This window comes from Pteropus vampyrus, unplaced genomic scaffold (genome assembly GCF_000151845.1).
Source record: "Pteropus vampyrus isolate Shadow unplaced genomic scaffold, Pvam_2.0 Scaffold86, whole genome shotgun sequence".
NCBI classification, from domain to species: Eukaryota; Metazoa; Chordata; class Mammalia; order Chiroptera; family Pteropodidae; genus Pteropus; species Pteropus vampyrus.
Genome location: NW_011888867.1, coordinates 1,426,777 through 1,451,076, shown reverse-complemented (window position 1 = coordinate 1,451,076; position 24,300 = coordinate 1,426,777). Strand labels below are relative to the sequence as shown.

The window sequence follows — 24,300 nt, the reverse complement described above, 5'->3', positions numbered from 1 at the left end:
CCTTCCTGTCCCCGATCCTGCCTCCCTCCCCATTTGGGGCGTGTCCTCACTCTCTCAGTGGCCACTCCTGGTGCTGGCCCAGACCTCACTGCTCTGTCCGCTGCCCCCTCCCCAGGCGACCGCTGTTACTGTGCGCTTCTACGGGCTTGTGCACTGGGAGGACCCCATGGACGAGTCCCTGGGCCCTGTTCCCTGCCACTGCTCAGCCCCCGAGGGTGTCATCACCAAAGAAGGCATGCTGCATTACAAGGCAGGCACCTCCTACCTGGGCAAGGAGCACTGGAAGACTTGCTTCGTGGTACTCAGGTGGGACTCCCCGCAGCTCCAGCCTCAGGCTCTGCCCTGAGGTTGTTGGGCTGTCAGGGCCCCAGCAGAGAGAAAGGCCCAAAGCGGGGGTAGCTCCCTCCTCCACAGGGCTTTGGAGTAGACATATCCCAGGATATTAGGGCTTCTCTGTAAAGCCAGCCTCTGTGGGACCCGAGGAAGCCCGCCTCGAATGCCTCAGGCGAAGACCTGGCCTGGGGCTGCACCGAGCTGTCCCCAGTGTGCCGAGGGAGCAGTGCTCCCTGCTGCCCCTCTGCAGTCCCTTCCTCGCCCCCCTGCCACTGAAGACAGGTCCCCGGCCTCTGGGGTTCAAGGCCCCAACTTGTGGGGAGTCCCAGGGATCTGGGCTCTGCCTGGCCCCCAGTTTTGGGGACAGGCCTCACCCCTACATGTCGTGCCCTGCAGCAACGGGATCCTCTACCAGTACCCCGACCGCACCGATGTCACACCCCTGCTCTCGGTGAACATGGGGTGAGTGTCCCCGGCGATGGGGCTGGGCGGGTGTTGGGGTCCTGCATCGCTGCCTGAAGGTCAAGGAGCTCTGGCTGAGCCTGGGGCCCAGGGCTCCCCTTCTCCCCAGCTTGAGCTGGTTCTCCCTTTTGTCAGTTCAGCCTGCCCCCCTCAGTCCCATGCCATCCAGCAGCCCTGACCAGTGCCCCGTGTCCTGCCGAGCTGTGAGGGCTACAGGAACTCAAAGGAGGGGAGGAAGGGAGGCTTCCTCTCAGGAAAGCAAGAGGAGCCATGCTGGCCTATAAAGGGTCCAGTGTGACGGGGAGGCGGTCCCCCAGTGTGACGGGGAGGCGGTCCCCCAGTCTGACGGGGAGGCGGTCCCCCAGTGTGATAGGGGAGGCAGTCCCCCAGTCTGACGGGGAGGCAGTCCCCCAGTGTGACGGGGAGGCAGTCCCCCAGTCTGACGGAGAGGCAGTCCCCCAGTGTGATAGGGGAGGTGGTCCCCCAGTCTGACGGGGAGGCGGTCCCCCAGTCTGACGGGGAGGCAGTCCCCCAGTGTGACGGCATGGCAGGCCTGGGAGGCTCCTGACCTCAGGGGAAGATGGACACACACATATTTGGAGAAAGCATCGGCCTATGGGGGAATGTGAATGGTGTGCACTGGTTCTGAGAGCTAAGACCTGATTCTCACCCCTCACCTGGCCATGTTTAAGTATCTAGAAGAATCTTGGCGATTGTGGATGTAAAAGGTGATACACGGAATGGAGTGGGGCTGCCCAGCAGCTTTAAGCCTCTCCTGAGAGCTAGAGGAGTCTGGACCACCTTCCAGTGTCCTCCAGCCCGTGGGACTGTGGGGCAGGCCCTGTGTCCACACGCCTTGAGCCACGCCGAGGGGCTCCCACCCGTGCCACCCCTGCCTCCTCGCTCCTGTTTCACCCCTCCTCCTCTGGCCCAGGGGGGAGCAGTGCGGTGGCTGTCGGCGGTCCAACACCACGGATCGGCCCCACGCCTTCCAGGTCATCCTTGCTGACCGGCCCTGCCTGGAGCTGAGCGCCGATAGCGAGGCTGAGATGGCCGACTGGATGCAACACCTCTGCCAGGCTGTGTCCAAGGGGGTGAGCTCCCCCTGCCTCCGCTCGCCTGGCCTCCTGACCCCATCCCGGCCCCCTTCCCCAAACCCATGTCAGTCATGGAGCGACCTGTGAGGACCAAGATAGGGAACTTCTATGGGACAGCCCAGGAGCAGACCCTGGAGCTCAGGGCCACCTGTGGCCCGGACGCTCTGTCACCCCCTCCCCACTTGTACTCCTGAGGTGGGCGGAGCCTGCCTGACCTCTGGCTGGGCCCCTAGAATGGGGAGTTCTGGTGCAGACCAGCCCCGGCCTGGCCCCAGCTTGCCTCTCCTTGCTCTTTTGCGAATGCAGGTCATCCCCCAGGGGGTAACTCCCAGCCCCTGCATCCCCTGCTGCCTGGTGATCACCGATGACCGCCTCTTCACGTGCCATGAGGATTGCCAGACCAGCTTCTTCCGCTCCCTGGGCACAGCTGAGCTGGCCGACATCAGCGCCGTCTCCACAGAACCGGACCGGGAGTACTGTGTCTTGGTGAGCTGGGTGGGGGGTGCCGGAGGCAGGCCCCCAGGAAGGAGCGCGGTGTCCGCTCACCCGGGCCCCGGCTCTCCGCAGGAGTTCTCCCGGGACAGCCAGCAGCCCCTCCCACCCTGGGTCATCTACCTGAGCTGTACATCTGAACTGGACCGATTCCTGTCTGCACTGAACTCTGGGTGGAAAACCATCTATCAGGTACTCAGCCGCCCAGGGCCCTGTGGAGTAGAGCCATTCCCTAGGGAATAGAGCCCTGTGTGGCACAGACCAAGGCAGGAGTTGGACGCCTGGGGACAGCTCTGTACCTGTAGCTCCAGGGCAGACATGAACATTTAGGGTCAAAGGGAAGCCCTGTCCTGCAGTGAGTCTGAGACTAAAGCTAAAAGCGGGACCCGAGAAATGCCATTCCTGACCTTGGTTCCAGTCAGAAAGCACACGTTACGTGCCCACAGTGGGCCGAGGCAGAGAGCCGTTCTGGGGTGGAGCTCACTGGAGTGCAGGGCCTGCCGTGTGGGGCCCGCCTGACAGCTCGGGCCCTCTTTGGACGGAGGAGGCTTGGAGCATCACCCCGTCGTCAGCTGCAGCCCCTCCTTGAAGGGCAGGAGAATCGTGCGGCGTGGACATAGATCCCGGATGGGCTCCACCTGGTGCAGAGGGAGCCCATGGCCCTCACGGGGTCTCTGCACGCCCCCACGCAGGTGGACCTCCCTCACAAGGCCATTCACGAAGCCTCCAACAAGAAGTTCGAGGACGCCCTGAGCCTCATCCACAGCGCCTGGCAGCGCAGCGACAGCCTCTGCCGAGGCAGAGCCTCCCGGGACCCCTGGTGCTGAGGCAGAGCTGGCTGGCGTCCTGGGGCAGGCGAGGCGGCACGCCAGGCAGCACACACTGTCCTCACTGTCATCGTGCTGCTCGGGGCCAGGCTCCCATCCCCATTCCACAGCCCACTCCCGCCCCAGGCAGCAGAACCACCGAGTGGGGCTTGAAACAGCGTCTGTCCCCTCCCAGGGATCCAGAATGGGTGCTCAGAATGGGAGCATTGTGCTGGGCAGGTGGGCACTGGGAAGCACAGGGACAGAGGGTCCGAGCCCTATGGGCTCTGTGGTTGCACGGCCTCCTCCCCTGGACCCCCGGCTCAGCGCACGCCGTCTTGACGAGATGCTGATGGGAATACCAGCTCTGAGGGGAGCAGGAGTCCTCTCTCCCTCCCCTGCGCCAGGGGCCTGGGCAGAGGCTCAGGCCACCGCGGGGCCCCGGGTGCCCAGCCTCCCTTGTTCGTTTTTGAACATTCACCTGGCTGAGCGGGGAGCTGGGACACTGTCTCAGTGCACGTCCTCGCTAACTCCAGACCCCAGCACTCCTCTGCCCACCTCCCAGGGCCCGGGCCGGGGGCTGGAGGCCAGGCTGGCCCTCCCTGGCCGCCAGGAGGCCCTGCATGTCCATGGCCCCCTTCTCCTGCCTCTCCCCGAATCTGGCAGTGCCCAGGGACCCAGGAATCAGGCCGTCTCCTTTCACGGGGAGCAGAGGGGAGGGAGGAGCCCTGGCAGAGGAGTGCAGCCCGCCAGCCCGGTGTCCACATCGGTGCCTCCTGACTGTCCCCTGCTTGGCTGGAGCCAGAGCCTTCCCAAGAGCTTGTCAGGGGCCTTCTGGGGGAAGGAATTAGGTGGTCTGGGTTGTGTTTTTTAAAATAAATAGACATGTTATATTGCCAAGACTTGTCACTGGCCCTTTTTGACCAGGGTGGAGGTGGGGGGCCTCCAACCCCTCTTCTCAGGCCCCTTGGCCCTTCTTTCTTCATCCTGCAAATGTTCCATCAGCTGCCCTGTGCCCACACTGGGAACCAGATGCCCTGCGGCCCTCGCCATCTGGAGAAACCAGGCTCCAGAGTTTCTTGGCCTGATCTTTGCCCTCCCTCCTGTTTCCTGCAGCGACCAGGGCAGAGGCCACTCTAGTCCGGGGGCATGTCTCCCCTGCTAGGGCATGGAGCTGCCACCTCCCCAGCCTCCCCAGCATTGGGGGTAAATGCAGGCCGCTCGGGATAAACAGCGATTTCAGGCTGTTCGCAAGGCCTCTTGCTGAGCTCTGAGGCCCTCAAGCCGCTCGGCACCTGGCCTTCCAGGGCCTCACACAGGAAGAGGTGGGTGTGGAGGCTCCAGAGGCAGAGTTCAAGGCAGGGCGCTGCTTCTGATTTTGACTGGGACATGGGTGATTCAGGGTGGCCCTGGCAGGAGAGAGCTGTGCTGAGGATAGAGGCCAAGGTGGGCAGGGTGGTGCTGGCCCGGCCTGAGCAGCCTGGCTCCTCATGGTGCCGAGGGGTGGAAGGGCCCTTATCACCAAGCACGAAAGCCCATTTGCATGTCAGGGGCTCCCACCAGGAAGAGGGTAGGACTCGGGGGCAAGTCCTTACCAAGTAAGTGACCAAAGCCACTAGTCACCCCTTGAGACACAACAGTCCTTATTTTTCCATCTCCTATCTCCCTGGAGCCCTCAAAGAAGCGGGAAGCGCCCTTTATTGGCTGAAGCACTGTGGTAGGTACGTTCTTCATACATCTCTAATCCTCCAAAGGAGCTCTGAAGTGGGTACCGATGTCCCCATTTTACGAATGGAGAAACCGAAGCTCAGAGAAAGGAAGTGACGTGCCCGGGGCACGCATACTAGCAGAGCCTGGGGTTCCGGACCAGTCCTCCGCCTCTGCCCTCACTGACCGGAGGGACCAGAGACTGTGAGAGCCGGATGGGAAAACTGAGTCCAGGAAAGGAGACATCAGTATGAAATGTGGCGGGGGAGGGACCGAGGCCGTTGCTGAGTTGCCTGCGCACTGTACCAGGAGCCTCCTGGAGCTCTGAGCTGCAGCAGGACTGGCTGAGCCAGAGGCGGGGCAGGGGCACCAGCCCTTTGCCCCAGGGATAGAGGGAGGGCAGAACTGGAAGGTCAGAAGGATGTGTCTGGGCTGATTGGCACCTTCTCCCCGCCCCCAACCTCCCTCAGGTCCCAGGTGACCTTTCCCCCAGATCCCAGGGTCCAGGCCCTGCCCCTGATAGGAGGTGTGGAAAACAGAAGCAGCTGGGATTGGTCAGAGCTGGCGGGGCAGGGCGGGGTGTGGGGGGGGGTGTCCCAGCCTCCCCCACCCCCGCACAGCACAGAGCGGAGCTGAGCAGGTGGACTCTGGAGACAGAACCTCCATAGCTGCCTGGCAGCTGCTGCGGGCCTGTCCCAGCCGGACCCCTGCCCTCCAGACATGGCCTCGGGCCTCCTTGATCCCCAGCCCTGTGGCCTTTTGGGGGTGCAGACAGCCTAAGTGGCACACCCCAGAGGCCCTGCCTATGCCCCTGACCAGGACACAGCCGGCCTCTGGCATGGAGGACATGGAAACAGTGGCCCCAGCTGTGGACCTAGTGCTGGGTGCCTCGGCCTGTTGTCTGGCCTGTGTCTTCACCAACCCTCTGGAGGTGGTGAAGACTCGGCTGCAGCTGCAGGGGGAGCTGCGGGCCCCGGGCACCTACCCTCGGCCCTACCGGGGCTTGGTGGCCTCTGTAGCTGCTGTGGCCCGTGCGGATGGGCTGTGTGGCCTGCAGAAGGGACTGGCTGCCGGCCTCCTCTACCAGGGCCTCATGAACGGCGTCCGCTTCTACTGCTATAGCTTAGCCTGCCAGGCTGGCCTCACCCAGCAGCCAGGTGGCACTGTGGTTGCAGGTGCTGTGGCTGGGGCACTGGGAGCCTTCATAGGGAGCCCTGCTTACTTGGTGAGTGCTTTGTCTCCACTCTCTACCTCCCTGGGACCCAGTTCCCTCTGGGGCTCCGAAGCTTCCCCGGCTGGTTTCAGTGGACAGGTGGGGTGGGGTAGGTTGGGTGGGGCTGCTCTCCTGAACATCCCAGCCCAGACCTGGAATTTGCCCCTTGCCCCAGCCGTCACTCCCCTGGGGTCCCCATCCTGCAGGTCCTGAGCCAGAGTAGGGGCAGAGGGTAGCAGGGGATGTGCTGGCTCAAACCCACGTGGTCACTCATGTGGCCTGTGCAAGTTAAGAGTAAAGCTTCCGTGGAGCCAGGTCCCTGCGTCACAGGCAAGATGCAGCACCCCACTGTCATCTGGCTTACTCCTCAGGACAGCTTTCCAAGGCTAAGCAGGCAGCCTGGAGAAGGTTAAGTAACTTGCCCCAGGTCACGTGAGGTGCAGACCCAAGAGTCTCACCCCACCCTGTTCCACACGCCCGCTAAGCTGCAGGTGCGGGCTCACGGAGGTCCAGGTGTCAGGGCACAGGGAGGGATGCCCTCCACACAGAGCTTAGCCAGGCTGTCCCAGGGCTCCATCCCCAGGCCCTCTGTCACCTTTGCTTTCACAGGTCAAAACGCAGCTGCAGGCCCAGACAGTGGCTGCGATGGCTGTGGGGCACCAGCACCACCACCAGGTGGGATTGTCACTTCCCAGGGCTCCTGAGGCTGGGTGGGCTCCTGGGCTGGCAGGGGCTGCGCGGTGACCCTGTGCCTTCTCCCCACAGAGCATCCTGGGCGCCATGGAGACCATCTGGCGGCAGCAAGGCCTGGCAGGGCTGTGGAGGGGTGTGGGTGGGGCTGTGCCCCGAGTCATGGTCGGCTCAGCTGCCCAGCTGGCCACCTTCGCCTCTGCCAAGGCCTGGGTGCAGGAGCAACAGGTGAGGGGCCAGGGGCACCTGCGCCCACCCAGAAACACAGGAGTGAGGAGGCCTACCTGCCTCCTTTCTCCCTGTCTGAGTCTGAATCACAGTCTGACATCTCCAGCTAGACCCCCACATCCCAGGGGGTGGTGACAGGCAAGCATTGCGTCCAGCAGGAATGGGGGGTCAGCAGTGAACCCTGAAGCTGTGAAGGAGCTTGAGGGGGAGATGTGGGATGGGGAGATATGGGAATGGGGAGGGGCCCTGTCTGCTCCCCTTCCCCAGCTCTTCCAGCCTCCAGGTGGAGGGCAGCTGCAGGTGTCAGCAGCCTGTACCGTTCCCACAGTGGCTCCCAGAGGACAGCTGGCTGGTGGCCCTGGCTGCAGGCATGATCAGCAGCGTAGCTGTGGTTGCAGTCATGACCCCTTTCGATGTGGTCAGCACTCGGCTATACAATCAGCCTGTGGATGGAGCTGGCAAGGTGAGCAGGGGACCAGGTGGTGAGGATGCAGGGAGCTGGAGAGCACCGCCCCCCAACACACACACAGCCAGAGACACAGACACGTGACATACACGCAAACACATTAGCTCAGTCTATATGCTGAGCGCCCGCTCCCCGGCACATGCTGAGCGCCCGCTCCCCGGCACATGCTGAGCACTTTTGCAGCCGGATTTTATTCCATCCTCACAACCACTTTCATTTTCCTGATGAGGAAACTGAGGCTCAGAGATAGCAAGTAATTTGCCTGATGTCACCCAGCTGGTAAGTGGAGGAGCCTGACCTGGAATCCAGGCCTGACCTCACGACCTCATAGACACACACCAGCCCTCACATGCACTGGCACATCATGGCCTGATACACAGGTGCCCTCCACAGGCAGAGTTAGGGAGGAAACCCATCTGTTTGCCACCAGCCAGGCTGAGCCCTTGGCATGGGACTGTGGCTGCCTAGAGGAAGAGACCCCTTTTTTAATTTTGCAACCTAAAGAGCCATCTTTCTAGCTGGGGGAAGTGCCTTTTCTGATGTGCCCCAGAGACCTTTACACACAAACAGAACCTGTTGTGCCAGCCAGGGCCCCACATGTGATGCCCACCCCGTGTGTGTCCCCAGGGCCAGCTGTATGGGGGCCTCGCTGACTGCCTGGTGAAGATCTGGCAGCAGGAGGGCCCTCTGGCGCTCTATAAGGGTCTGGGCCCCGCCTACCTGCGCCTGGGCCCCCACACCATCCTCAGCATGCTCTTCTGGGATGAGCTCCGGAAACTGGCCATGCGGGGCCAGCACCAGGACACCTAGGCAGCGTCCCTCACCCTGAATCCTGGTGCAGCCTGGCGCCCTGCTCCAACTGGGAATGCCACCTCAGAGCCAGCCACAGGCCCAGGGAAAGTGTGGACAGTGCTGGTCAGCGCAGGCCTGTGGCCCACCGCTCCACTCACTCTCTTCTCCAGAAAGTTCTCTTCCCTTCCTTCTCTGGGGTCGCCTTGTCTCAGAGCCTTACTCATTGTAATAATGCCCGCTCCAGAGCATCGCTGTGAGCTGGGTCACTTTGACGCATCAGCTCGCTTTGTCCTCAGACGACCGCGTGAGATGGTAAAATCCTCTTTACTGGTGAGGAAGTCGAGGCTCAGAAAGGTGAAGTGTTTTTGACCAAAGCCACACAGCTTCGAAGTGGCAGAGGCAGGACTGGGACTCAGTTCTGCCCAACCTGGAACTGTGGGACTCGGCAAGACCAGGACCGTGGGGGCTGCAGTGCCCCTGAGGGAGGTGCCAGGGTACACCGGGAGGCCAGAGTGTCACGTCTAAGTTAGTCTGCGGTGGCGGCTGTGACAAAGTCCTCGGACTGGGCAGCTTACATAATGTTAAGTTATTTTCTCACAATTCTGGAGGTTAGGTGTCCGAGACCAAGGTGCCAGCGGGGTTGGTTTCTTCTGAAGCCTCTCATGGACGTTCCTCTGCATGTGTCCGTGCCCTAATCACTCTTCTTATAAGGACACCAGTCATATTGGAGTAGGGCCCACCCTAGTGATCTCACATTAATTTCATTACCTCTTTAAGAACCGCCATCTCCAAATACAGTCGTATTCTGAGGCCCTGGGGGTCAGGGCTTCAGCGTATGGATGTGGAGGAGAGACATGATTCAGCCCATGGCATCGATTAAGGGCTCCTCCTGAGGCCCTCCTGGATGCCCTGATCTGCGGGCATCCGCCAGATCCTCCTGACCGTTCGGAAAGGGACCCCTCGAGATGCTCGCGGTTCAGCTGAGAATACTGAGGCCCAGGGCAGGGAGGCGACTCCCCCAAGGAGCAGCAGAGCTAGATGTCCTTGTCCTGGCCCTTTCTCCAAGCTGCAGCCACACTCCTCGCACAGGTGTGTCCGAGGACTGCACAGAGCTTTGTTCTACGGAGGTGGACACCTGAGTCCCTGGAAGGGACAGGACTGGCCCAGGTCGAGCAACCTGAGCTGCCTTTCCTGCCACACCCCACGTCTTGGAAGGCTGCTCCCCAGGAGCGCTCCAACCACACACTCCAAACTAATAAAATTTTCTATTTTGTTTACTCCAAAGACTCCCCTTTGCTGGCAGCCTCGGTCTCCCCCACCCCTGAACCCCTGCCCTTCAGCTCTCTACTTAGTCTGGGAAAGGAGGAGGATCTAAAAGAATTTGGTAGGCCAGCCCCACCCCGTCCGGCCCAGGGGAGGCCTGCCACCTAGCGGACACGGGAGGACGGACACGGGAGGGCGGTCACGGTATCCTCCTGAGGCTGAGACCGAGAGGGCCCAGAGCTGGATCCCAGAGCAGTGGGTGGGGGGATAGGCATCCCCTTCCAGACCTTGGGCTGAGAGGGCGGAGCCCAGACCTAAGGCTAGGGGATGACAGACAAGGCCCAGGACTTCACGAAGGCGCTGAGTGGCAAGCCCTAAGGGAAAGTAAGAAGAGCGGGCACCAGATTTGAACAGGGACAGAGACAGAGACAGTCCCAGAGATGCCCCTTCACCCCACAGGAACACCTGGGCAGCAGTCGGTCCCAACGCCCCTTAATCCTGAAGTCAGCAGGTTTAAGGCTCTTGGCTCTCCTCCCCTCCTTCCCCTCCCTGCCCTGGGCTTTTGGCCCCTCCTCCCCCCTCACACCTTTGCCCCATGACGTCATGGCAGCCTCTCCGGAGCCCAGCCCTAGCCGCTGCTGGGGCTGGATCCCGGCAGCCATGTTGTCCCTGCCGTCCCTCCCCTCCTGGCTCCCTGGCCTCTCCTCCCTCGAGTGGGGCTCCAGCCTCCTCGACTCCCTCCTTCAAGGTGAGCGCCTCCTCCCCACCCTCTCCCAGCACCTGTTCCAGGCAGTGCAGGGTGGACCCTGCCCACGTGGTTCTCCCACCACCTAGGCTGCCCCTCCTCCAACCCTATCCAGCACACTTCCCTCCCTCCCGCCCCTCAGGCCTCATCGGGGCCTTCGGAGTCTCCGTCCTCAACAGCCTCCTGAAGGTTTACTTCTTCGTGAGCTGTGCCAAGTGAGTGCTCACCTCCCTGGCCACTCCCAGCCCCTTTGGGTCCCTGGGCTCTGAGCCGCGACTCTGGTCTCTTTGGGAGACTGGGAGCAAGAGACCCCCTGCCGGCCAAGGACAGTGGCCCAGGGGCGCCTGGACCCCGTCCAGGGCCCAGGATAGTGGTTCCAGCCCTCTGCCTATGCCCTCTGCCTATGCCCTCTGCCCCCACAGCAACCCCGAGCGGCGGCTGGAGAAGGAGCGGCTTCGGGCCCGGTGGGCCTTGCTGGAGACCGCGCACCTGGCAGGCCTAGCCCTGATCCTGACGGCCGTGGGGACCCGGGTGGCCGCCCTGGTGGTGCTGGAGTTCTCCCTCAGGGCCGTCTCCACGCTGCTCTCCCTGGGCAAGGTGAGCCGGGCCTGGGCCCTGGTGTTCACCCCAGAACACAGGAAACTGGGCCCCCTTGGAGCACCCCATCTCCACACCACCCCCCTTCTGAAAGATTGAGACTAGAGAGCAGGTCGTGACCGCCCAGGCAAAGTCTCCACTCGGAGTGGACACGGCCCGAGGCCATGAAGATGCTAGCGGCAGCCCCTGGGTATCAGGAGCTTCCCACGCTCGGGATATTTTGAGTGCGTCATCCCACTTACCCTCACGACCATGCGGGTGAAGGTTCGTGTGATCCCCATGGCACAGGTGAGGAAATCAAGGCTCAGAGAGAGTTAGTGCTTTGTTGTCAGCGACCCACAAGAAGCAGAGTCAGGCTCTGAACCCGGGTCTTCGATCGGAGCTGCCACCCTTCAGCAAGCAGATGAGTCCCAAATCGTAATCATGCTTGAAATTAAGCCAGAAGAAATGACCCCATCAGGGCTTGACCTCAGGCAGTATTCCCTCTTGGGGAACAATTCTCAGGGTTCCTTCGGGCTCCAGCCTCCTACAGACTAGAGCGTCTGTACCTTGGCAGCCCTCTTGGGGCCCCAGTGGTGAGGGGAGGCCTGAGCCCCACCGACACGGTCCCTCTTCGGCCAGGGCGCCCGGGGCACTGAGAGGCTGCAGCTGTACCTGCTGTGCCAGTTCTCCCTGGGCTGCGGGCTGACCTGTGGCCTGAGCTTCCTGCAGGAGGACGCCCCTCACCGCACGCTGAATCTGCTGCTGGGCCTCGGGCTGGCCGCACTGCTCAGCAGGGTCGCCCGGCGCCTCTGCCGCCACGTCTGCCACCTGTACGAGCTGCATAGCAGCCAGGACTACTGTGGGGTCTGCCTGGGCCTGCTGGCCGGCGCACGTGGCCTCCCCAAGCTGCTGGGCCGCGCCCTGGCCATGGCCTTCGCTGTGGGCAACCTGGCAGCCGTGGCCCTTATCAATCGGGACTTTCTGACCACCTCAGAGGCTGTGCGCTTCTGGACACCGCTCACCATCTGCTACACCCTGCTGGTCATCTACATGCAGGGTAAGGACCGCAGGCAGGGGCCCGGTCATTCGCTGGGCATTCACATCCTACTGCCTGACCTAGGCCCAGCACTGTGCTAGACCTCCGGGAGGCCGACAAGTCAGCCCTGCCCCTGCCATGCCAGAGTGCCAAGCCTGGTGGCAGAGGCCACACGGTGGAACAGCCCAGAGAAGGTGCAGCGTGCAGTGGGAGCCCTGAGGAGATAGTGCTAGAAGTGGACCTTGAAGGATAAGCAGGAGCCCCCTGAGAAGTGAGGGGAAAAAGAGACCCTGACAGAGGGCTTTGTATGCCAAAGCCCAGACGCGAGAGAGCGTGGCAGCCTCAAACAACTGAGAAAAGCTGAGTGCATTTGTCACACCGAGGGCACAGGGAGGGGATGAAGCTGGCTGGGTCGCAGGGGCCTGATGCGGAGCCCTCGCCAATCAGGCTGGGCCGTCTGATGATAACCCGTGGCAGGGTTTTAAGCAGGAGAGAGTGACCTGGTCAGATCTGGACTCTAGGGAGAGCCACCTGGCAGCAGGGTGGGGGTGGGGTAGAAGTGGCAGGACGAGGAAGCCAGAGCAGCAGGTGCAAAGGCCCTGAGGTGGGAATGGGCTTGGAACGCTGGGTGAACAGCAAGGAAACCGGGACGGCTGGGGGTATGAGCAAACGGAACAAGTCAGGGATGAGATGGGGCTGGTGAGCGGGCGCTGGTCACATCGGGCAGGACCCTGTAGGCAGGGTAAATGAGCGGTTTGCAGTTTATTCCAAATGCAGCAGGAAATGCTGGAGGATCACAAGCGTAGGAATGATTTCATCTTGCTGGTGTGTTTAGAAGGTCACTAAGTGCTGAGCAGACACTTGAGCTGTAGGGTCAAGAGCAGAAGTCAGGAGCCTCGTGAGGAGATGGCCGTGAGAAATGGGGGTGGCTGGCATGGGGTGGGGCAGCGGCGTGGCGAGGTGCACTCGGGTGGGGATCTGCTTGTCAGAAAGAGCTGACAGGACTTACTGACGGATTAGACTGGGGAGTGCGGGCGAGGGGAGGCGGGCCGACCGCCGCAGCTCAGGGCTGGCGTGCTATGTCCTGACCGCGGGAGGGACACTTGTGGGTGGGCAGTGAGGCCTGGGAGGCAGACGTGGCGGCTGCCCTGTGGGAGTGCTGCTGAGGGTGTGCGTGGGGCGAGGGAGAAGGGAGAGGGGCTGCGAGGGGAGAAGCCTGGCCCCAGGGGAGGGGCGTCAGGGAGCTGGGAGGTCCGGCCTCCATCCAGCTGGATGTGAGTTTGGGGCCCCGGGTGCAGCAGCGGGCAGGCGGTGACAGGCACCCTGTCCCCACAGAGGAACAGCGGCTGAGCCCTGGCCTGCAGAGCCAGGTCCAGACGGTGCTGGTGCGCATGGGCGGCCTCTTCGTGCTGCTGCTGACCGTGGGCCGCTGGCTGGACCTCCTGGGCGTCCTCGTCTCCCTGCTGGGCGAGCTCTGGTGCCTAATGGGTGTCCGCACTCTGCTCGACCTTTGCCAGATACAGGTGGGCGCCCCCACCCCATGCGTCCCCCTGGACCCTGAAACCCTGCTCCAGACAGCCCTGGGAGCCTTGACAGGCCCACGTTTAAGAAGAGCTGGGGCAAACTCTTAGGATGAGGGACAGAGGGAGCTGGAATCCTCTCTCCCACCTGGTGTTAACCTTTGACCTGTGCCCGGGAGGCCGCAGATGACAAGGTCTTAGATAAATGGAGGTCTGAGGCGCCCCCAGGGATGGAGAATTGGGCAGTATCCTCCATCATTTCCTCCCCTCTTCCCCTCAGGACTTTCCATCCCAGAGGCTTTCAGTGTCAGCTCCGAGCCAGCCCCAGCTCTCGGCACCTGCCCAGCCCCAGGGGACGGCCCCTTCCTGACCTGTCTCGGCAAGGACTCAGAGTCTATCTCAGGCCCACCTGGGCTCACCTGGAGGCCTTTAACCCAGCATGCTGCCTGGAGGCAGCGTGGCAGGGTTGGCCCCCACCTAGAACTTGAGGCGGGCACTGGAGACCCCCCATGATGGAGGGAAGGGTTGGCCCTCAGAAGTGGGGGCACCTAGAAGCCCTTGGGGTGATTCTTCTTTTTCTCAGGGTGGGCAGTGGACACACAGCCCTCTCAGACCTGCCTTGGCGGGGAGATGGAGATGGGGGAGAAAGGCGTCCTCAGAATGCCCCGCACCATACTGGCCTCCCTTGCCCTCTCCACGAACAATAAAGATGGTTTTCTCAGCCTGTGCGTGGAATCCTGAATACGCAGAGAGGAAAGAGGCTTTTCTGAGACCAAACGGCCCTCTGGGTGGGGCAGGCTCTGGAAATACGTGGCAGGAGTTTAATATCGAGGTGACTGAGGAGGTGACGGGTGTGGCGGGATAGACACTTGTAGTCCTGGGTGGACAGTGCCCAGTCCTGTACCATTCTCGGCTGAGAAACAGCTGAAGGGAAGACGATGCTGAAAAGGCCTCTATTGGTGCTCGTGGGAACCCTGCCCCGCCCGCCCCTGACTTGTCTAAGATGAGGATGCTTCCAATCTCAGCCGGCTCAGCCTGCTTTCCCTGCAGGGCCCAGCTCCAGGAGGCCATCGAGTGTATGAGAAAAAGCTGGGTACCAGCTCTGCTTACCTGCTATGCGCCCTCGGGTAAGCCACCGCCCCTCTCTGCCCTGTCAGAAAACTGCCATGGTTCGGGTACCTACCATGTGCTGGCCACTGGGCCAAGCGTTTTTATGATCTCATTTCATTCTGACATCAGCCCCAAGAGGTACGTACTATTATGCCCTTTTACAGATTCAGGAACCGAGGCTCAGAGAGGTTAAGCAACTTATTCAAGGGCACACAGCTAGTTAGGTGCAAAGTCAGAGTTTGAATTCAGGTGGCATAACCCCAGAGCTCAAGTGCTTTGCATGCTCCCTGCTACCCTCTTCTCGTTGAAGAATCAGGGCCAGGGAAACTAACAGAGATGGGCATGAAAAATATGGCAGGTCCGTGCCTGGCACGTTCTGGAATGAGGTTCTGGCTACCTTTTGTCCAGCATAGTCTGAGGCTCCATCACAGTCATGTTCTCCTGGCCCAGACACCCAGCACACAGGGCAACTTGCTTCCATGGGGATTGAGGGTCCCCACAGGGCAAACGAGACTCCCAGCCAGGGGGCTTCCAAGGGTTTGTGAGGGTCAGGTTGTTGATGGCCCAGGGGAGGCACCAGGGAGGAGGGGAGGCCTAGAGAAGGTTCTTGGAGGATTCCAGGCTCCGATGGGTCTTGCTTCTCAGCCAAGGCCACCATGGTCACACAAAGGCTACTGCTTTGGAGCGGATAGTGTCTGGCCTAGGATCCTCCACTCACCACCTTGGGGCACAGCTGGGATACAGGGCAGGCTGGCCCCACAGTGGGACAGGGTGGTTTCAGCTGAGCCTTCCAGGAGTGGCCACCCAACAGACAGCTAGAGCCCCAGCTCTGACACCTTGCTCTGTCCTGGCCCCAGGAGGGGCCTCTCAGCCCCAGAGTAGCTAAAGTGGGGACATGCCTGTGGATGTCCCCCTCCCCCAGTTCAGCACCCAACCCCCCTCTGCCTGGGAGTGAGCTCAGTTCCCTCTGGGCAGGAAACTCGCCTCAATCTAAGAGGAAATGGCTCAGTTAGGAGGGCATAGGGCCAGCCAGTTGCCAGACCCAGACTGAGCTCTGGGTTCCAACCATTCTAATGTTTTTGCTGGAAGGTTCTCCTGCCTCCTGGCCCCTGGCACAGCCTGGACCCGGTGTGGACAGAACCGGGAGGGATTTGACTTGGCCGTCCTTTCCTTTTTATAGACACAGGGACTGTTTTCCAAACAAAAAAGGGGACGTGTGGGCTGGAATAGGATTCTTTTCTTATCTATTAAGTTATTTTTTGTGAAAAGCCTGACAAGGGTATAAAAATCAGATCACTCTGACTGAGGCGTTTAGCAAAGATCCATAACAAACAAAGAGAAATAATCCTGAAGTCTGGATGGCAGAGAAAATCCAAAATGTCTGGTCTGGAACAGGGACATGATGCTGGAACTTGTTCCCACAGAGACCACAAGAGCCCGGTGCCTGGGCCCTGAGCGGCACCCTTCTGAGGAGATGGGAGAACAGAGCCTCCAGTCCCTGCTAAGAGGGGATGGTAACCTCTGGGGCAGCTGGGATGGGGGTGTGAGCCAGCCACCTGCCACCTGAGGCCCCCCTCCCCCGCTTGTTGCTTTTCTGAGCTGTGGCATGTCCCTTTGGGTGTCCTGCTTTCCTTTCCCTGTTCATTCATTCACAAGTAACTGCTTAACACTGGGTAGGGGGATAGAGTGACAAGGGGCCACAGAGTAGGAAGGATGTATTTGTCATCTACAGTTACGTAACGAATGACCACCAAAATCAGCTGCTTAAAACGAAAGACTTTTATGGTCTCGCTTTTCGTAGGGGCTGGGGGCCTGGGTGCAGCGTGGCTCCGTCTCCTGGCTCAGGGTGTCTCACAGCCACAGTCAAAGTGTCGGCCCTAAGGCTCAACTAGGGAAGGATCCGCTTCCAAACTCACTCACGTGGTTGCTGGCAGGACTCAGTTTCTCGTGGGCTGTTGGACCAAGGGCCTCAGTTCCTCTCTGGCTGTTGGCCGGGGTCTCCCTCAGTTCCTTGCCACATGAGCCCCTCTGTAGGATGGCCTCGCAACAGGGCCTCCCTCCGAGCAAGCCAGTGAAGTAGGGAGGGAAGACGAGAAGGACAGACGTCACAGTCTTTTTTGTAACCCCACGTGAAAAGCAACGTCCTACTGTTTTTGCTGTATTCTATCGGTTAGAAGCAAGTCACTGGGTGTGGCAGAGATGGGGGTCGTTGGGGAGCATCTTAGAATCTGCCCTCCACATATGGCTTCTTTGAGGAGACCTGGATGGACTGAGGGAGCCAGCCAAAGAGCCAAGGGAAGAACATCAGCACAGGCAAAGGCCCTGAGGAATAAGCTGGGGATGTTAGAAACAGCATGGCTGGAGCATCACAGAGGATGGCATGTCAGGGGTGAGGTCATGGGAGTGGGCAGGGGCCCCAGCGGTCAGGGCCACGGTGAGGGTTAGGATTTTATTCCTCTCTGGCAGGCAATCAGCGAAGGCTTTGCACAAGGAGGTGACATAATCTGACTTATATGTTTACAGGATTCCTTTCCTTGCCGTTTTTAGAATAGACAAATGTAGAAACAGCAAACCAGCTTGAAAACATTCGGAATAACCCAGGTGGCCAGAAGTGGTTGGATTCTGGACTTATCTTGGAGAGTTGATAGGATTTTCTGATCAATTAGATATGGGCTTGCGAGAAAGAGGAATCCAGGGGGCCCTTTGATTTTCAACCAGATGATTGAGATGGGGCATCTCTGGGGGCAGAGTGGAGTTATCGCACACAGGTGTGGTCAGTGTTGATGGAAGGTCCAGGTGTGTGACATGGTCTGGGGTTCAGGGAGGCCTCGCTGGGAAACAGCTATTGAGACCGAATCCTGAAGGTGGAGTGGGAATTCTCAGGCCAAGGGGATGGCCGTGAAGCCCAGGTAGGTCTCAAGGGTCCTGAGTGGCCTGAGGGACTAAGGGAGGGCACACAGGGCTGGAGCAAAGGGTTGAGGGGCACAGTGGCAGGGGATGCTGTCACGGAGGTGGGTAGGGCCGTGGAAGAGGTTTGGCACACCCCGTTCCCCAGACCGGGGGGAGCCACAGAAGGGCTAGCAGGTGGGGCAAGATGTCAAGAACAGATCAGAAGCAAGGCCAGTTCAATTTTAAGGGCCCCCTTTAGGGGAAAAAGAAAAACCCGCAAAGTTCATATGAAAATGAATTTGAGAATGAGGAAGAAAAGAACAGATTGCTGGAGCCCTGGAGGTTTGGGCCCATTCTTCTGACATGTCTCTGGGTAGTATGCCAGGAACACTTAGTGGAAAATGGTTCCTAAGGGTAACCTGGCTGTCCCCCCAACCCCCATCCCAGAACACTCCATAACTCCCAGCAACCCCCAGCCCTCACGGGGGCCTGTGCGAGTTAGATGCCTGAGCAGAAGTTTCATTAACTTCACAGTAAGGCCGCCTCTGGCAAAGAGAGAAGTGGGAGGGCCGGCTGAGGGCCGCGGCAGGGTCTAGGCCACTTTACACTTTAGTAAGGAGGGGTCTCAGGGATTGGAGGTGCTGAAATAGATGCTGCCAAAAATGGAGGCTCCCAGTGGGGTCGGGGTTCAGGGAGGGGGATGGGATCGGTGAGGGAACAGGGGCTCAGCCTGAGCGGGCAGCTGAGGGCTTGGGACAAGCTCAGGGACCCTCCAAAGGGAGCAACGCTAAGATTTCCTCCCCTCTCCACACAGAAGGGGCTCTGACCTTCAAGGGCAGGGTCAAGGAGGGGCCCTCCCAACCTGCTGAGCCTCAAGCCCCCTCCATGGCCCACCCACACGCTGGAGCCCGTGCTCTTTTGCTAAGGGCATGGCCTGGCCGTGGGAACCAGCAGATCCAGCTAGAGCCAGCTCACGTCCCTGGACCAGGAGGGAATTAAGACCCAGACGTTGTTATCACAGCCAGGTCTGGGAGGCTGGGCCCTGCTGGGCCCAAGAGGACACAGGCTGGGGCCTGAGAGAACCGCAGCTCTAGCTGGGGTTCACTTAGTTCCCTCTTGGTATTTGAACATTTCCCCACAAACAGCCTGTTGGGTAAAGGAGCTCAGAGCTAGACCACCTGGGTTAGAGGGAAACTAATGGATGTGACCTTGAGCGAGTAACTCTCTATTTCCCCATCCGTTGAGAGGACTGAACAAGATGATGGAGGCAGGGCACTTAACCCAGAGCCTGACCGTGGCCTCTAGTGCCCCTCACTCCCAGAAGGGATTGTAACTCAGTCTCGGCCACACCCTTCTGCTGCGAAGGGTCAATGAACACATTTGAGTAAGGGGACAGCAAAGGAGGCACCGGCTCAGGCAGCAGAAGCAGGGACTGACCCCCTGGAAGAAGGGAATAAAGAAGTCCCCGCCTTCCTGCTCTTGTCCCTGGAGGGGAGAATGAGCACATTTGCATTTCACTTGCCATAGAGTTGTTAATATGGCAACTCTTCATTGAGGAATTAAAACACGGTCTCCCCAGCTCTCAGAACAGCCTTTGGAGGAGTTGATTATTGTTCTTTCTTTCTCTCCAGAAGAAAATTCAAGGTTCAGAGAGATGAAGTGATTTGCTCAAGGTCACAGAGCTAATAAGTACAGGAGCCAAGATCCAAATTCAAGTGGGTTAGACTCCAAAGCTCAAGCTCTTATCAGCTCACTACTCTACTATTTCTCTCGTGATTTGCACATCCAGCTACTTAAGACCTCACTCATGCATTTTACAGGAATTACCGAGTCCCTACTATATGTCAAGTACTGTGCTGGGTGCTGGAGACATGGAGATTAATAAGACATAGCCCTGCTCCCATTCTGGTGGGGGAAGCATCTCAGTACAACCTCACAGCTTTGGGATGTATCCACGGGATGAAAATGACTCCTAAGTCTACTTAGAGGCATCAGGGTAAGCTTCTCAAAAGTAGTGACGGGGGTGCAGAGTTTGCCAGGAGGAGGTGATCCCGACCCATGGAGTCTCACCAGTCTTCATCGTGACTCTGCTTCAAGCAACAGGAACATAGTTTTTTAATTGGCTGAAGGAAAAAAAAAGGAAAAAGAGAATGCGTTGGCTCTAGACATCCAGGGGAGGATTTCAGGCATGGCTACATCCAGCAGCTGAAGTTATGGAATCCGTTCTCTCCTCTATCATCTTTGCTCTCTTGCCCTCCATGTTGGCTCAAATGTTGGCAAAAATGGTGTCAAGCTTGCATCTTGACAACCTGGAAAAATAGACTCTCTCCAAATAGTTCTAGCCAGGCCCTGAGAGTGGGCGTGAAGTTCCCCAAACAGAAATTGGATACTGTTACCAGAATCTAGAAAAGTGATGCTGGCTGGCAGAATCCATGTCCCTTAGACTCTTCAGCAGGACTAAGTCTCTTCCTTACCCTCAGCATTTTGTTCATCTCCCTGTAACATCCTGAAACCTCTCTCTAGGGAAAAGGAAAGGAACTCGACTGTGAATACCTGCTAAGCACCAGGCATATTTATCCACATGCAGGGAAGTACTGCTACCCCCAGGTTACAAGAGGAAACTGAGGCTCGAGGAGAAGTGGCTTGCCCAAGGTAACAGGCTGGCAAGTGACAGAGCTGGACTCACTCTCAGAAACCGATGTTGCTTATATCTGTGCTTGCCCCATCCCCGCCCTTGCTACAGGGTGTGTGTGTTTGGCGGTGGGAAGTTTCCACTTCTCTGTGTGATGCACCCCTGCCCAGCCCCTAACGCAGAGCCCCACACACAGTAGGTGCTCAGGAAATATGTTGAACTGACCTGACTCCAAGTGGCACAGCGAAGGAGGGAGGGAGGGACAGGGGCCGAGTCAGGGCTGGGAGACCTGGGGACAGGAGTTGGGGCGGGGTGGTGGGGTGGTGGTGCTTCTGAGATGTTTGCTAAGGAGTGGGCACTCCTCCGGACCTGGATAGACAGCTTCATGCAGCTGCACATCTGGGCACCCCTAGGTTGGGCCTGACAGTTCAGCTCTGACCTGGCCCAAGTGGCGCCTGTCAAGGGCAAGGGCCGCTGGGCAGACAGATGCTCCCCTTTCTTGAAGTCTCTGGGCCCTGAGGACTTCAGCTCAGGGAAACTTGTCCCTATCCTTGGACCTAGCTGCAGAGAAAATGGACCATGTGGGCAGAGAGCTCTGGAAACTGGGCGAGGATGATGTGAACATAGCCAGTGCTACCATTGGTGGGACACCGATGGGGGCGGGGCCCGGGGGTGCCCTTTCGGTGCCTCTGTCCCTAGCACTTGCAAAGGGAAGCATTCAAGTCCCCCATCCAAGGGCATCCAGCTGAGCTCTCCTGTTACAGGTGAGGAAATGGAGCCTTGGCGAGGGAAGGAGCTTGGCCAAGGTCACAGCCAGCACCAGAGAGCTGGGAGTTGAGCCTGAGTCTGACCTCAAAACCCGCGTTTCCCCAACTCTCCCTCTCTTGTGTTTTTCTCGGCGAGCTCCTCCTCATCTCAGCTTAAATGTCACCCCCTACCCAGCCAGACAGGCCTGCCCTACCCTCACCTGCACCACTTATTCTGTCTTAGTCTTTTGTTCATTCCTCTAGAGCAAGGGTCCCCAACTCCCGGGCTGTGGTTGGGTCCCCAACTCCCAGGCTGCGGACGGGTCCTGGTCCATGGGCTGTTAGGAACCAGTCTGTACAGCAGTAGGTGAGCGGCAAGCGAGTGAGTGAAGCTTCATCTGTGTCTGCGGCCGCTCCCCAGCGCCAGCATCACCGCCTCGGCTCCGCCTCAGACCATCAGGCATTAGATTCTCATAGGAGCACCGGTCCCTGGTGCCAAAATGTTGGGGACCGCTACTCCAGAGCACACTTCACCATTGGTAATTATTATATTAAGTTGCATTATATGTCGATCTCCCCCACGTTCCTGTAAGTTCCATGAGGACTAAGATTGATTGTGTCTGACTTGCTTCCTGTGACCTCCTTGACTCATGCCTAGCACATAGTAGGTGCCCAATTAACGTTTGTTGGACCAAAGCCCTCCTACTGTCGGCAGCAGGTGCCATACTCTCCTCCCCAGCAGACTGGACAGCAGCAAATATCCCTTGGATCTTGCCCCCAAACCTGTGTCCTGCCCCTTTCCTGCCACTCAGGGTCTCAGCTGCTACAACCTCTTGCTCAACTGCTTGGGAGAAAGCTGGTCCAAGGCTGGCACGGAGGGAAGAGAGGAGCAGGGCCTCCGAGCTGGCAGACAAAGGGCATGTGTTCTCAACCAGCACACTTCCTGGGTTTCCATTGCAGGAAGCTTGGCACCTGCTCAGGTGACATTGACACCTGGGCTGGTGCAGGAGACCATTGGCCAGGACGCTCCTCTCCACCCGGGAACAGCAGCAGAAGTAGGGACAGGTGGCCAGGGGTGCTGGATGGCAGGTAAGTGGTGGCAGCTGGCCCCTCACATTCCCCTTTGACCTTCCCCCATCCCCAGCCAGTCTTAGCCCAAAGCAGATGTGAGGATGCCTGGGTCCTAGATGGAGCCCATGTGACCATGGACAAGGCCCCAAACCAACGCTTTGGTGCCTCATTGTCCCACCTGGGGGTGTGGTGTGGTGGTATGATGGATACCATATAGGTGAGGGAGGGCAGCTGCATTTTTCTGTTTTCTGTTTTAAATAAGCTTCTTTGTCTCAAAGCACTTGAGAAGGGGGTTCTACAGCCAAAAGTGTCTGAAAACCCCTGGATCTCACCCTCCTGCTTAAGGTCCTTCGATCTCCTTCCTTGCGGGGGGGGGGGGGGGGGGGGGGGGGTTGCAGGGGAGTCTAGCTCCGAGCACTGTGCAACCTGAGAGGCGTTGTTGCCAAACCAGAAATGAGCCCAACCAGGGGGCTCGGGCTGTCTCTCTGGGCCTCAGCTTCTGAATCGCATAGTCCCAGAGCAGGGAACCCAAGGGAATCTTACTGGTCTGGGTTGGAATCCAGCTCTGTCCTTTACATGGCCTTGAGCCTCTCTGGGCCTCAGTTTCCTCATCTGTGAAGCAGGAATAACCAGCCCTGCCCCACAGAGCGCTCCTGGGATCGAAAGGAAAGGAGACCTGCAGACCAGATATGGACTCACAGCAACCACTATAAATGGCAGCTTCTGCTATCGCTGCTGTGTCATTGCAGAGTGGCTGTTACCGGAACCCCAATGTTTTGTTTTGTTTTGTTTTGTTTTGTTTTGGAGTTCGCCTGCCTGTGCGCACTGGCCCGAAGAAATGCATGAACAGGAGTTTACAGAATAGAAAGAAAAAAACATAGTTTGATCCTGAATTGGTCAATACAGAGATGGGGACCTTAGGCCCAAAACCCCCACTTCCTCCTGATGGTGTGTAGGTTACAGATTTCATAAAGCAAAATCGTAAGACACCGTGAGTTAGCGGGTATGGGGTCATGCTGGGAGCTGACTGGTAAGGAAGTAAGGTAAGGGTAATAAGTAATTCCTTCAGGTGTTGAGGACAGTTCTGAGGTCTTTTCCTCTGTCCCACTGTCTGGGTCTCATGGGAAAGTAGCCAGGGAGTCATTCCAAGAGCCGAACGTAACTTAGGTCAAGATGTTATCTTTATCCTGCCAGAGGTCTGGATCCTGTGACCAGCAGTCAAGCCCAGGCTCCTGTCTTCTGCTGCCTTGCGGGTTGCTGACGATGGGAGAGGCTAGGCCTCTGAGGGGGAAGGAGAGATAGAAAGAGGGAATGGGGAGAGAAACGTGATTTTTAAAGCTAGGATAGAAAACGAAATTTAATCGAAATCATAGGAACATTCCATTTTAGCTCTGAGGATCAAATGAAAAAAGGATGACAAAAAAGTAGGTGAAGGATTTAGGAAGGAGAGGGTGCTGAAATATGGGACGAGGTTCCAGGCAGCTGCCCCACACACAACCCCGGTGAGCATGAGCCCCCCGAGAGCAGCCCAAGAGCCATCCTGGCCAGGGGGACCGTAGCGTCTGCCCTAGAGAGTCAGACGATGCCTGGCCTCCCCCCAGATGGCGCTGGGTCCAGGCCTCTTCTGGCCTCAGCCACTGTGGCTTTAATCAAAAGAACAATCTGTTTGCCTCTGAATCAGGCCCAGATTCTCTTTCCCAGCAATGATCCAGAGGCCTCCAGGGACGCAGGCCGCCCATCCCGGCTCCATCTCCCGCCCCAGGGCCCGGGCTCGACTTTCCCTCCCCCTTCCATTATCTGTCCACTCCAGCTTTGGGGGTTGGGGGTGCGGGAGGCAGGAGTGGGACCCCGACAGTTGACCTGATTGCCATCTAGGCCCTGTCTACCAGGCCTCCTGTAAGTACATGTAGTCCACGACTCTGGGACCCACCTGTAAAGGGTTTAAGGGTTGCAGACAGGTAGTGACAGCTGAGGACAGCAACCCCAGGTGACCTGCTTCACCCCCAAAAAAGCCCCAAGTCAAGCATATATTAACCATACTCTGTGTTTTCTTCACCGTCATTATTACCTTCTATCCTCGGGCTGACCCTGAGAGGTAGGCAGTCATACCCCCGTTTCACAAAGAAGGAAGGTGGAGTGGCTGCCCAGGGTCACTAGGTCAGTGAGTGGCCATGGAACCCAAGTCCACCTAACTCTGAGGATCTTGGGAGATTCCCGGCCAAACTGAAGTGTAAGCACCCTCTCCACCTGAGAGGGCAGGTAGGGCCACCAACCCAATTGATCTAGGGGAGGGGGCAGGGTAAGGACCACTCTAGGTACACAAAGGATACGGGGAGGGGGCGGCGGGGGGGTGGTAGGGAGGTGGGCAGTGGGGGAGGCTGCCCACCCTCCCGGCCTGGGTCAGCGGGAAGGGAGGAGGGGTC

The 24,300-nt window shown here is 58.9% G+C and overlaps 3 protein-coding genes across 3 annotated transcripts in view; all 3 read left to right on the top strand.

The window, feature by feature from the left end:
* Positions 1-4,090, top strand: part of PLEKHM2 (pleckstrin homology and RUN domain containing M2) — a 33,064-nt gene extending 28,974 nt beyond the window's left edge. The window contains exons 14-19 of the mRNA XM_011363612.2: positions 116-306; positions 730-795; positions 1,730-1,889; positions 2,199-2,378; positions 2,460-2,576; positions 3,077-4,090. Of these exons, the coding sequence (XP_011361914.1) occupies positions 116-306; positions 730-795; positions 1,730-1,889; positions 2,199-2,378; positions 2,460-2,576; positions 3,077-3,211 (849 nt within the window). The 3' untranslated portion in view covers positions 3,212-4,090. The remainder of the gene's footprint in view (positions 1-115; positions 307-729; positions 796-1,729; positions 1,890-2,198; positions 2,379-2,459; positions 2,577-3,076) is intronic.
* Positions 4,091-4,229: 139 nt separating this feature from the next.
* Positions 4,230-9,533, top strand: SLC25A34 (solute carrier family 25 member 34). Its single transcript, XM_011363501.2, has 6 exons — positions 4,230-4,515; positions 4,945-6,122; positions 6,720-6,785; positions 6,876-7,028; positions 7,357-7,491; positions 8,122-9,533. Exons 2-6 carry the CDS (start codon positions 5,703-5,705, stop codon positions 8,302-8,304), a joined length of 957 nt encoding a protein of 318 aa, XP_011361803.2. The 5' UTR covers positions 4,230-4,515; positions 4,945-5,702; the 3' UTR covers positions 8,305-9,533.
* Positions 9,534-10,148: 615 nt separating this feature from the next.
* On the top strand, positions 10,149-14,153 carry TMEM82 (transmembrane protein 82). Its single transcript, XM_011363499.2, has 6 exons — positions 10,149-10,297; positions 10,437-10,509; positions 10,717-10,891; positions 11,513-11,930; positions 13,245-13,432; positions 13,710-14,153. Exons 1-6 carry the CDS (start codon positions 10,153-10,155, stop codon positions 13,797-13,799), a joined length of 1,089 nt encoding a protein of 362 aa, XP_011361801.2. The 5' UTR covers positions 10,149-10,152; the 3' UTR covers positions 13,800-14,153.
* The last annotated feature ends 10,147 nt before the right edge of the window (positions 14,154-24,300 follow it).

What these genes read in the sequence shown, in the direction of transcription:
- SLC25A34 (XM_011363501.2), top strand. Translation starts at nt 5,703, where the DNA reads ATGCCCCTGACCAGGACACAGCCGGCCTCTGGCATGGAGGACATGGAA. An exon ending in CCTGGGTGCAGGAGCAACAG is followed by an intron (nt 7,029 to 7,356) that starts GTGAGGGGCCAG and finishes CCGTTCCCACAG; the next exon opens with TGGCTCCCAGAGGACAGCTG. An exon ending in CTGTGGATGGAGCTGGCAAG is followed by an intron (nt 7,492 to 8,121) that starts GTGAGCAGGGGA and finishes GTGTGTCCCCAG; the next exon opens with GGCCAGCTGTATGGGGGCCT.
- TMEM82 (XM_011363499.2), top strand. Translation starts at nt 10,153, where the DNA reads ATGGCAGCCTCTCCGGAGCCCAGCCCTAGCCGCTGCTGGGGCTGGATC. An exon ending in CGCTGCTCTCCCTGGGCAAG is followed by an intron (nt 10,892 to 11,512) that starts GTGAGCCGGGCC and finishes CTCTTCGGCCAG; the next exon opens with GGCGCCCGGGGCACTGAGAG. An exon ending in TCGACCTTTGCCAGATACAG is followed by an intron (nt 13,433 to 13,709) that starts GTGGGCGCCCCC and finishes TCTTCCCCTCAG; the next exon opens with GACTTTCCATCCCAGAGGCT.